The sequence below is a fragment of the Vidua chalybeata genome, chromosome 16, assembly GCF_026979565.1.
Source record: "Vidua chalybeata isolate OUT-0048 chromosome 16, bVidCha1 merged haplotype, whole genome shotgun sequence".
NCBI classification, from domain to species: domain Eukaryota; kingdom Metazoa; phylum Chordata; class Aves; order Passeriformes; family Viduidae; genus Vidua; species Vidua chalybeata.
Window position 1 is genome coordinate 12,351,420 of NC_071545.1, and position 12,479 is coordinate 12,363,898.

At 47.0% G+C, this 12,479-nt stretch overlaps 1 protein-coding gene across 1 annotated transcript in view; it reads right to left on the reverse strand.

The window, feature by feature from the left end:
* The window catches only part of GNA12 (G protein subunit alpha 12), a 40,646-nt gene extending 31,984 nt beyond the window's left edge, over positions 1–8,662 (reverse strand). The window contains exon 1 of the mRNA XM_053957444.1: positions 8,198–8,662. Coding sequence (XP_053813419.1) covers positions 8,198–8,518 — 321 coding nt within the window. The 5' untranslated portion in view covers positions 8,519–8,662. The remainder of the gene's footprint in view (positions 1–8,197) is intronic.
* Between the last annotated feature and the right edge of the window lie 3,817 nt (positions 8,663–12,479).

A 12,479-nucleotide genomic window follows, 5' to 3' on the forward strand; every position in this document is an offset into this window, starting at 1 on the left:
TCAGCTAGGGAGGAAAAAAATAGGAAATTCTCTGTTCCATTCCTTTCTTAATAATTTTTAATATATTCAAGTCACTGCATAAATCCCTGGCATGCACAAGACCTGAATGGAATCAGGGTAGAAGAAGAAAATGTGTAACAAGAGTGTGATGAGATCTACCTCACGAAGCACCGTATCTTATACAGAAGAAAATGCTAAGTATAGAAATCCACAGATTTGAAAAGACAGCTAAGGCATAACAAACAAGAAATCTCAAGAAATTACAAAGCACTTGCAGAAAGGGAATAGACAAAGACTATTTTTCTCCTTCCCCTTGCTAGAGAAATATGAGTTATCAAACAGTTCAAACTCAAAACCTACACACCCCCGGCCAGCCAAATGCATTTACACAGGATGTTGGCCAAATGCATAAATGGACTCCAAAATTCATGAAGAAGAATAGATGGAAGCAAAGTCCAGAGAGGACGATTCGATTACATTCCAGATGCAAATCCTGGCTCAGGGAGTTTCCGAAACCAAAGGCTGCCAATAACTGGAAGAGCACACCAAAGGATCGCGTTGCCTTGTGCTCGTACCAGATTTTGGTTGTGGGTTGTTTTTTCATGTCCCAGACAAAGGCTGAGCTCCTCAGCCTGACACAGCACAGCTGTTTGGAGCACGTCTGCTACTCACCAGCAGGAAGGTTTTATGAGCATTTACACAAATGCTCATTACTAGGACTGGCTCAAATACATTTTTTTCTCCTTTACTTTTAAAATCATCCTAGCTTTGAAAAAATTCACTTTATCTTGTATTTTTAAATAATGATTCAATGATTTTGTGGGAATTATTAGAAAGGTTATCATGAGCTAATGTCAGCTGAAGCCAGAGATGTTTGCAGTATTCAAAGAGCAGCATGATTTAAGCACATCTTACATCTGTAGTTACACTGCTACATAAAACACAACACTCACTTTTTAAATTATTCATATGCTCCAGTACTTGAAGGATTCATTATCCCTAAAACCTCACACCTTTCACCAGATGGACCAACTCAGAGGCCAAGTGAACACTCCTCAGTTAAGCACCAAACATAAAATTGGCACAACAGGTTTGGGGATCATTTGCTCATAGGCAAGGCCAGGTTCTTCCATGCACACACCAGCAGCCAAGTGATCAAAAAACACAATTCAGTATCTAGAGAGAGCTTGCAAACGTGCTCAGAGTTTGTATACAAAAAAAAAAAAGTCTCCTACAGCACATTTTCTCAAAATAAATTTAGGGAACTACTACTGGGTGTAAGATCACAGAGAACAGAGTAACTGTTACACATGAAATACTATAGCAGGTACTTTTTACACTTTTACCATTAATACACTGCTCAACCTCACAGCAATGCCTGAAATCTCCAGCGCCTACGTATCAGTGATGGACCTTACTGTCCTGAGAGGAGTGCTGAGCACTCCCTGGGGACTCCAGGTCACAGCTAACAGGCACTGCTGTCTCCTCCCACGGCTGCAAACCAGCAGGAACACCGCAGGCACAGGGAGACTCCAGCGTGTTTCCCCCTGCGTGTTCTTCCTCACTCTTGTTGACAAGGAACTGGCAGAAGTCTGGGGCTCTCATCTCACAGAGACCAATCTAAATTGGAGCTACTGCCAACAGGATTGCTCCCACCTCAGCCCACAGATACACTTTGGAGCAAGAGGTACAAGGTGATGCAGCCATAGGAACACAGGTCCACGTGCACAATTTTAAAAAATAAAGTTGTCAAGTGTTAGAAAATACAATCACGTGCACTGTTTGTAAATTGCTGTGTGGGCACTGCAGAGAAGGTGACCTACTACAAACAGCAAGACAATCAGATTTTTACAGCACACTATCATAAAAACATTAACAGAGTTTTTCTTTGATCTATGTCCTTGGAGCATTATGGCCAAGCAGCAGTAGAGAACCCAATGTCATTCAGGGTAAGGTTTCACATTACAGAACAGCCAAAAAACGAGGTACCACCAAAAGGAGCATCTTTCCTGGCAGTGGAGTTCTAACCTCTTGTGTTTCACAGGTTTGTCATTTGCCTGAGCCCACAATCCAGTGGACAAACATCACCAAAAACCTGGCTATTCATACAAAAGTGATTCCCACTGGCTGTATTTGCTGTGAGGTGAGACACACACAAGGGTAGGAGTGGGAGCAGCACCAGTTGGCCCAGTTAGACAACGAAAAGGCTCCCCAGCTCTGCATGTCCTTTCACCACTCACAGATTCCAGCACCACCCAGGTGAGAGCAGGGTAAACAGCAAAGATGACCTACCTTCCAGGCCAGCATACAAATACAAAATGGCAACAAAGGGGAAGTGTCATTTACCTAGTCCACAGGAACACAAATATTAAAAAACATTTGGATTAGCCATCGAGTCTCTGGAGTGGGAGCAGCAGTGATGTCTGCTTGTCTGGAAACTCTGAAAAGAGTCCTTGTCTTTGAGTGAACCCAGCAAAACGACAATAAATGCAGCAGAAGGAAAATACTCACTGCAAACCTTACTTGTAACTGGGCACAGGGTAGAGAGATGATGACCTCAGAGATGACGTTCAGGACCTCACAAATAGTTCCCAGTTAATGCTTTCAGACTTGTATTAGCAGCTTTCTCCTTGCCCTGAGACCATCCCACCAATATCAGTTCACAGTTAGTTCATGCTTCCAATACAGGAGATGCAGCACCTGCAGCTCCAAAGGTATCCCTGCCAGGCTGCCCTCATGGATCCAGTACCCAGCACATGTGCTCAGACAGGGCTTTCAACGCCAGGATGGGACCAGCTCCCATCCTTCACTAGGCTGAAAAATCCCATGCAAGGGGTGGAAACTCATTTGGAAACTCTGCAGCCTCCAATTCCTTTCAGCTTTTTCCTTGTTGACATTTGCATTGAACTTACTTTTTCAGACAATGTAAACTAGAGCTTGCTCCCAAGTTTTTACAGGACAATTTGCTAATTATTTTGCCAATACTGTTTCCAAGTTAATTATAAAACTACATAACCAAGTGAATAAGTTGAGAGTAAGCTCCCAAATTTAGTCACTTCAGTGACTAAACTTTTGTCTGGAATACATCAAAGTATGTGCCTGCAGTCTCCAGGGACTAAGTCATGTTCTGCAATACTAATGACTACATCACAAGAGCATTGTGAGCTCCATTTTGGAACTACTATCAATATTTATCATTTACTACTGACCATTACTCCTCTTCCAGTACCTGCCATGATGAAGAGAGATTGCTGTCTCCCAGCCCAACCAAGAGACACCTCAAATGCAAAGGGACAAGCAGAATTTACATTTAAGACATAGAAAATACACCAGCTGGAAGTTAGTAAGAGATCCATTGATGAAATGAACAACAAGATCAGCAAGACTCATCGGGGCTTTTTGTCTTTTCTACATAAACTAGTGAATATTATTTTTCTTAATAAAATAAGCTCAGAGCAAAGATAATCAGAATTAAAAGACTGTTCTAGTAGAGAACTTTAGCACGTCTATATTAAATTTAAAGATTCTAATTAACCACAGTTACTCTACTCTCCTTGTCATTCCTCTGAAAAGAAGCCGTTCCAGCAGAAAAGAGATTGACACTGTCCTGAGACCAACTACTCAAACAGCTGAAGCTGGATCTGAAGCAACAGATGGAGTGTGACCATCATCACCTCCTAGTGGGTTTCCAAACTCGTTTGCATGCAAACCCAGGGAAGTGTGGAGTCAAGACAATTTAAAGAGTAACTGGGGTTTACCTGGTGTATTCCCCCTGAGTTTGTGGGCCAGTGGAAGAAATACGCTTACATTACAAGTAGTAACTTGGTCACTTTCAAGTGTAGCTCCCAAACAAACTGAGGAATAATCTGTTTCCACATGCCAGAGTTTGTATCTGTACCTGCTGCAACTCTGAAAGTTGCAAAAGAGTTTTCTTGGTTGGTTTCTTGATGACAGGAGGTACAACCACCTTACTTCAGCCACCACAAATACAATTTAGGTACATTCAAGGTACACAGAGTCCCAGTAACAGTCCAGGTTTAGTATTAATTTCAGAAATCTAAAGTTCTTAAAGCTGCCTTCAGCACAAGCCATTTATTTTGCTTAACTGCCACTCATATTCCTGCTACCAAGGAGAAATGCTCTCAGGTATCCCCTCGTGTATTGCAGCTGCACTCAAAAGTCCCAAAGGAGTGTTCCTCAAAGATTTTACATGTTCAGAATCTCTCCTTGTTTTTTCCTCACTCACAAATGATCACACATAATTTCCTGTGTAGTCCTTCCCTCTGCAATTCCAGGCTTTTCAATTCCTTAGTAAATCATTACACTTCAGGCCACAAACAACAAGAAAACACTCATGGATGTACTGAAACCTTGAGCTGGTATTTCCATTCTCAACAGGAAAACTAACATTACCAAAAGAGCTCAACAGATTATACTTCAGGCTTCTAAAAGCTGAACTTTTTGTCTCTTCAGATCAAAATCTCCTGAACAAGCTGGTGCAAGTACCACTCTGGTGCTTGCAGATTGCTGTAATTATTTTCTTATGCAACTAAACCAGGTTTTTTTAAGCAGCGTGATATTCACATACTTGAAACAAAAAAACATTTAGACAAGGAACATCAGAGTTGTGACCTGTTGAGTGTCTGAGCTCTTTAACTTTTATCAAAGAAAGCAAATAGAGTAGCAAGGCCAACCCATCTGTTTTGGATGGAAGGTATCAGAAAATTCCTGTAGCTACAGTTGAAAAGCATCAAAATACTCGGTAACACCACCACACACTGCTTAGATTTGAAACTTATGGTACACAACAGTTTTCCAAGTTTCTCTGCATAGCCAGGAGTCACCTTAAAATTCAGGCCTCAGCAGCCAGACAGCCCTGTCCTGTGCACTTTCCTTTTCCAGGTGGGTGTGCTGAAGTCCTGAAGCCTGTGTACTCATACCAGAACATTAACACTACTGCTTTTCACTTCAATCATCAAAAAGTTCCAAAAAGTTACTTTGAAACTTAGCCTCGATTAACAAGCAAAACCCGAGTTAACCGATGACTATTTACCTTAAACCAAAGCAAAACTCCTGTATTTGAATACCATCCCACAAATGCCAGAAAAAGCTAGCAAGGCCCTGAACCATCACCTGTACTAAATGGAAAAGTAAATTCTGTATCATAGGTTTATTTTGCTTCAGCATTTTGTTTCTGACTAGGGTTTCCCCAAAATGGGAGATGAGAACCAGAGAGAACAGGGTAAGCAAAGAACTCAGCATTAAGAAGATATCAGAAAGGCAAGAAGGTGAAAACTCAAAATAAAGTGGAAGCTGACACTAATGTCAATTCATACGTACCACTGTTATTTTCAGAGAGGTTTCACATTGTGTTCTCTGAAGCAGTTTCTTCATTCTCCATAAGCTGTACAGTTGCCTAAACACTACTGCAACAAGCATTTCAGAAATATCCAGCACTGTTACAAGAGTAGGAATGCTCCTCCTTCAGAGAGGAGTTTAGTCATGGCTGGAAAATGAAAATTGACCATTTAATCCCAGAGATTTACACTGCATTTCTAACTCAGATCTCAGTGTTGCAGAAGCTTAGGAGGACCACTGTCTGACCATGCTGAGGACTGTGTGGAAAAATGGGCTAAGGTTGCTGCAGCTGTACTTGACAATGTCACACAGATTTAAATGCTATTTGATAGGATCATTTCCACTTCACATTGTCCACATATAGTACTAAAAATTCATCTGAGATCTTTTATTGCCAGTTAAACACATGGTGATCTTGGCTTCATCAAGTCCTATCATTGAACTTCCTGAAAAAGTGAAAAGAACCTGTAGTCTAAACACTCTGTTACAGAAGGAGCAGCAATCACGTGCACTTGACAATTTACATTGTCAAAGAAGCTAAATAAGTTTACTTTAAACACTGAATGTTTATCCACAGAACGAAGTTTAATGCAAGAGAGTATTACCCTAAAATAAAAGCACTGACAATCACCCTCTTTTGAAAGCCATTATTCTGTCCTGGTATTTGGTTTCTTCCTGATGATTATGGCAGAATATCAAGGTGTTATCAGGTTTCTCTCTGATGAGCAAAAATACAAACAAAACATCTACTGCCTTCCCACCAGAAAACTCTTCTAGTTTTCTTTGTTTGCTCTTCCTCCTTCTGCCTGCATTTTCCATAGTGACTATTCCCAAGCCATTCCCCAAAAACTTACGGGGGGAGTCTAAATTGTATTCCTGTATGCAAGAGCCACCTGTGTTATCTGGAGAAGTGAGGGAAGGAAGAGTCTGACACGTACCCAAAGGAGAACCCTTAACCTAACCTTAACACTCCCAAATCACCACCTGCAAGGCCAAAAGGGCAATCTATCTGCTGAACCATATTAACCCACTTTAAAGCTACTTGAAAATTTTATTTTCAGGATCAGAAGAATTGAAAAGGTTCAACTGACATAGTCCAAGAAATGCTGTTAACTATCAGAACACCTGGCTGTTATCTTGAGGACCAGGATTCTACTCTGAATTCTGCAAATCTACTCAGAGCCATCCAGCAACCAAGTGTTTCAAGTGTGTGACTCTGCTTCCCCTACTACAAGGAGGAGACACTTTCCTTTCCAAAGCACACCAAGTTCTACTGTTGAAAGCTCTACACCTTCTGCATACATAAAATATTACATCATTTTACCATAACTGCTACTGCTTAAGACAACTTAAAGAGGAAGGAGTCTCAGATTTTTTCCATTTTCACAAACTGCTTCCCTAAAAGCTTCTCCTACTATTTGAAATTAGTAGCAGCAAAAAAATAAACCACTGACAAGACCACAATAAGCATTAAGAGCTAAAATAAGACTCCTTATTTCTAGGCATATAGATTAAAAGAAAATCATAACACTCTCTTTGCTCACATAACTACAATTAGAGAGAAGCTTCTGAATTTCAACTTTCTTGCAGTTAATGGGCTCCAGCCTGAAAATGGACAAAAAAAAAGGAAAAGAAAATTAGACAACAATTTTCCTGTTCATTAACAGAAGTGAAAGCCCTTTATGGAATAGCAGCATTCTTAAAAACAAGAGTCATTGTACGCGTGCACTTATTAAGTGCACATAAAGCCTCTATTTAAACTTGAATCTGGAAACTCAAAAGTAACTCGTTATCTTTAACTTGCACAGTTCCCTTTCCTTTAACTTTCTATGAAACCTCACAAAGCCTCACAAATCCATGCCCACAAAAGAATGGTGACGGTCCTACAGAAAAGTATAGGCAGGAAAGCAGCATTTCTTTTAGGGAAAGATTATGAAGATGAAGAGAGAAACACTCCTGCTGAGTGAGCTTTTTATGTATCTTCAGGTATTTTCTAAAATGTGATCACTTCTACCTGAACAAGGCATCAAGGCTTGTATTCCTGAAAAGAACAGTATTTGTCAAGGCTGGTTTTCCCTAGTTAGGGAAATATTGGTCTGTAGACCAGCAGCTTTTACAGTCTCCAGTCAATAGAGAAACACACTGCCAGCACTGTAAAACTTGCACAGACACCGAACTAAAACTTTCCTGCAAAGGCACCAAACCGGAGTTATTTCTATTTCAGCTCCAGCTTTGATAACACCCCACTCTGCCCAACTCTGAGGGCCTACACTCCCCCGTTTCTAAAGATGCACTGAGTAACAACCCCTTGCAGCCATAACATCTGTACGAGGACTCCTTTCTTGTCCCATCTCGAGGTGCACAGACTGGAGATACTTTGCAAAAGCAGGGAAATTCCTCCTCGTTTCTTCAGACCTTGAAGTTTCTCCAATTCCGACTTCGAGGATGCTCTCACAATGTTTTTTCCAGAAGGCAGGCCACACCTATATCCTCTTTCCTCTGCGTTTCCACAAAGCTTTTCTCAATCCCCTTTTGCAGGGAAATTTCCTCTGAGCCTTTTTCACGGAAGCCTTCAGCCGGGTAACGCCGGAACCCACATTCCCGGGCCCCCCGCAGCACAAAGGTCCCCGCCCTCCCGAACACCTGCACCGAGACCCCTTCCCGGGAGCAGGGAGCACCGAGAGCCGCGGCGGGGCAAGCGGGGCAGGCGGGGCAGGCAGCCGCCGCCCCGGCCGAGCTCTCCCATCCTTTTCCGACGGCGACTCCGGGCACGGCCCAAGCTCCCGGCGCTGCGGGATGTGCCGGCGCCGGCCTCCGACCCCCGTCCGCCGCCCCTCACCTTGAGGATGTTCTCGTAGATGGTGGCCCGGAACTCCAGCAGCGCCTTCTGGTCGAACTCGCGGCCGTGGATGATCCGCATCTGCTTGAGGAAGGTGGACTTGCCGCTCTCGCCGGCGCCCAGCAGCAGGATCTTGACGAGGCGGCGCACGGCGCGCCGCTCCCGGGCCAGCATCGCGTCGATCTCCCGGCTGCGCCGCCGCGCCTCCCGCTCGGCATCGCGGCTCCGCTCCTTGCCGTCCCTCCGCGGCTGCTCCCCGGCGCGGCCCGCGGCCTCGGCCGGCAGCAGGCAGCGGCTCAGGGTGCGCACCACGCCGGACATGGCGGCGGCGGCCCGGCCGGAGCGCTCACAACGCCGCCGCCGAGACCCCGAGCTCCGCCAGCATCGGGCGGAGGCCGCCGAGACGCCGCGATCGGGAGGAGGAGGAGCCGCAGCCGGGGGCTACGGGCCGGGACCGCCCATTCCTCGCTCCGGCTCGGCGGAGGGAGGGAGCGGCCGGCCGGGGGAGCGGTGCGGGCGGCGGGGCGCGGCCCGCAGGCCCAGCCCGGGGAGGGGGCGCGGCCGCTCCGCGGGGGCCGCGCGGGGCCGGGGGCGGCGGGAGGCGCCCGGAGCCCTGGGCGCGGGGTCGCGGCGGTGCCGCCGTGGGGCGGGGGACGCGCGGCCCCGGCCCCTTGCCCTGAGCGCCGCCGCCCGCGCGGGGAGGAGCCCGCGCCTCGCTCATTGGGCGGCGGCGCTGTCGCTCAACGCATCCCTTCTCCAATTGGAGGAACCGGCATGCGGGGCGGGACCAAGCGGGCGACGCGGCTCAGGGCAAGGCAGGGCGGGCAGTGCCGGGAGGGGGCGGGGACAGTGGCGCGAACACCAATCAGCAGTGAGAGGGCGTGGCCTCGCTGCCGGGGGCGGTGCCTGAGCGGCTTAAGGAGAAGGCGGGCGCACCGCCCGTGGCGTGACGTCACGCCAACAGCACGGGACGTGACGTGACGTCACGGCGCGCCCGGGATGACGTCAGGTGGAGCCGCTGCGGCGGAGCGTGGGCGGGCATTGGGGTCCCGAGCCGGCGGTACCGGGGCGGTGTTTGTAACGCGTGGGTCAGAACCCAGTGGGGTTTGTTCTCACCACAGAACATGCAGTGACGTAAAGAAACGTGCCATTGCTGACGTCATCAGGTCCGTAGCACTGCAGCCTCTGTAGAGCCTTACTCGGCCAGATTGAACCGCGCAGGGATTTGTCTCCACGGCCCCGGCTGCCCGCAGGAGCTGATCCCGGGTGGATCCAGGCGCTCCCTGACACCCAGATCCAGCAGCCAGGGTGACCCCTGGCGCTTCAGTCCCTGATGGCATCGGGTGCAATTCCTCACTACACGCTGCAGCAATCCAGTGCCGGGCTGATGGCGAGGTGGGGATCAAAGCAGCAAAGTACACGTTTGAAAGAAAATCCCCCTCGGTCTCGTGATCAGGTACTGGAGGGAAAAAACCATTTTGGGAAGCAGCTGGTGTGTGATCACCCAGCAGTGGCTGGGATCCCAGACCTTCTGGCTGCAGAATGAAATCAGAAAAGACAGGCACATGTCCTCAGTTCTATGAGATTATTTGTCCTTTCTGCATTACTTCTGTCTGTGCTTCCAAGGATTTTTACGGCATAAGCATCTATTCCAGTTTAAGTTTCCAATTGTTTATCCTCCCCAGACCTGTTCCAAACATGGGACACAAGTATAGAGAACTGAGGGAAACAACTAGAATGACTGGGATTTCATAGAATATTAAGGATTCTAAGAGTCCCAGGCTGGTTTGGGTTGGAAAGGACCTTAAAGCTCATCTTGTTTCACTCCCTGCCATGGGCAGGGACACCTTCCACTATCCCAGGTTGCTCCAAGCCTCGTCTAATCTGACCTTGGACACTTCCAGGGCTGGAGGAGCCACAACTTCTCTGGGCAACCTGTGCCAGGGCCTCCCCACCCTCACAGGGAACAATTTCTTCCTAATAACCAATTTAAATCCACCTCTCTTCAGTTTAAGGCCATTCCCCCTTGTCCTGTCACCACCCTGTCCAAAGTTCCTCTCCAGCCTCCTTGCAGGCATCAAGACATCTTAGAAGGTCAGGGAGTCACAGATGTAAAACAAACAAGCAAAAAAAAAAAAAATACAGAAAACCTTTCATGGACGTGAAAATCCTGTGTGAGGATTAATCCCACTGAGATGTCAGCTCTTCCAGGAGAATGCATTTTTGAAGATAAAATTTTATCTTGTCTCTTCCAGGAGAATGCATTGTCCCTCCGTATATTTTGGGTTTCTGTTTGTACATTTGCCCTGTCACCCCCAAATATTCAGTGTATGTTTCTTCCTTCAAGATGTCAACAATGCAAGATGTCAACAAAGAGCGAGTGTTTTTCTCCCTGGCAAGAAGAGACATTTCCAACCACATTTAGATATTGGAGATTTCAGGAGACCAGCACAAAACTCTTAGTGCTGAGCCATTCACTACAGAAGCTTTCCTGAACAGCTTCCCTTCCATGCTCTTACCCTTTGGCTGTAGTTTGAGCCTCAGGAGCAGCTCGTTCCCCCCATTCGGAGCTGCTGTAGTTCAGGAGTTTCCCACTGGATGTCATGATTGCCCCACCAGAACTCAGCCACACCGGTGGGAATGAGACACCCCAACCCCGAACCCCCTTCTCTGATTTTCACAACAGCTGAGCACTCAGGGCTCCCGCTGGCATCCACAGATGTTAAACTGCCTGGAAACCAGGACCTGTGCAGTGCCCAGATCGGCGTTTTCTGATGAGCGCCGTTTCTCCCGCCCCTCTGGCTTTGTCCCTGCCCTACTTGAGGTCCTCTTCAGACTTCTGAGGTGCTGAGGGGTTTGGCAGAGAGTTCAGTAACTGTGAATCCCACTCCAGTGACAGACCTGCTTCATCTGGGAGAGGGAAATTGTGGTATACAATGAACTAATCAAATAAATCAGTTGCCAGACGTCTTTAATTCTCCATGCATTCATCCATGAAAGCGGCTTTCAACAGCTCCCATCTAAGTGTCAAAAGGAAAAGGTCCAGCCCTGCCTCCATCCCCTCAGCCCCGTGGTTCCCCGTGGAATCCCTGGGAAGCTGCTCCCGGAGCAGCACAGAGCAGAATTCTGCTTGCTCCTGCAGCAGCCGGGGCTGGTGCTGTGCCCAGCGCCGGGCAGGGCTCACAGCCACACGTGACAATCCCTACCGACAGCCCTGCAGAGGCTTTGTCGGAGCCTAAGACGGAGGTGAAAGTGTTCCTGGTGAGAGACAGGTTTGTTCTCAGCCTCAGAGAACTCCCTTTCCCCTTTTCCTTATTACCTGTCCAGCTCCATGCTTCAGGATTTCTGGTTCATCTCCCTTCTTTGGGCTTAGACTGAAATGAAAACAACTTATATTGATACAGAATAAAATAAAGCAATATCAATTACTTCATTTTTCTATTCTTTTACCTTCTCAGTTTTCCTTTTTCTTTTTACTTTTTCTTTTTACTTTTTTTTTTTGTATTTCTGCTCTGTTTTCCTCTTTCCCATCTCTGTTTCTTCCTATAACTCCTATTTGTCTTTCTGCTGATTGTGCAGCTGCTTCTATTCCTTCTTATTTAATCTCCCATAGAGAGAGGGAAAAGACTAAAAGATGGAAGAGAGCAGAGAACTGGAGGATAGAAAGAAAGGGCCGATGAGGGAAGCATTATTTCCATTCCCCCCCTGGCTACAAAGCAACTGAATTATGAGCAGAAATATGGAAGGCTCTTGGGGAAAAGGCTGGGGAATAAACTTTTGGGGCTCTGGCCCTGAGAACATCTGCAGATGAAAGCTGGAAAGGCGTCTGGCAGCTGCAGGAGGCAGTGGGCTGCTTGTGCATGAAGACCTGGCTGCAGATGGGAGTGACAGCAGGAGGCCCAGGGGGAAGGAGCTGCTGCCACTCGAGCTGAGGGTGCAGCTGATGGACCCTGCATTAACAACTTTGGTGTTTGCCACACCTGGGACATGGCTACTGCTCCTCTGAGTGCCACCAGACACCAGCACTGCCACAAAGAGCATTTTGCTCTGTGAAACTGAGAAGCAAATAAGCCACGAGGAGGATTTGCTCCTGCTGCGCTAGTAGCACTTTACAGCAGTGCCAGAGCTACTGCAAATGCAAGCAAAACTCCAGAGTTTAGGCACAAGACTGAAGATCTTAACAGGATGGCAAGGAAAGGTGTGCAGTGATGGAATCACCCAAAGTGATAAATCACCCACCCCGTGCTGGATGAGCAAACTGAGTCAGAATACTGAACTGTTG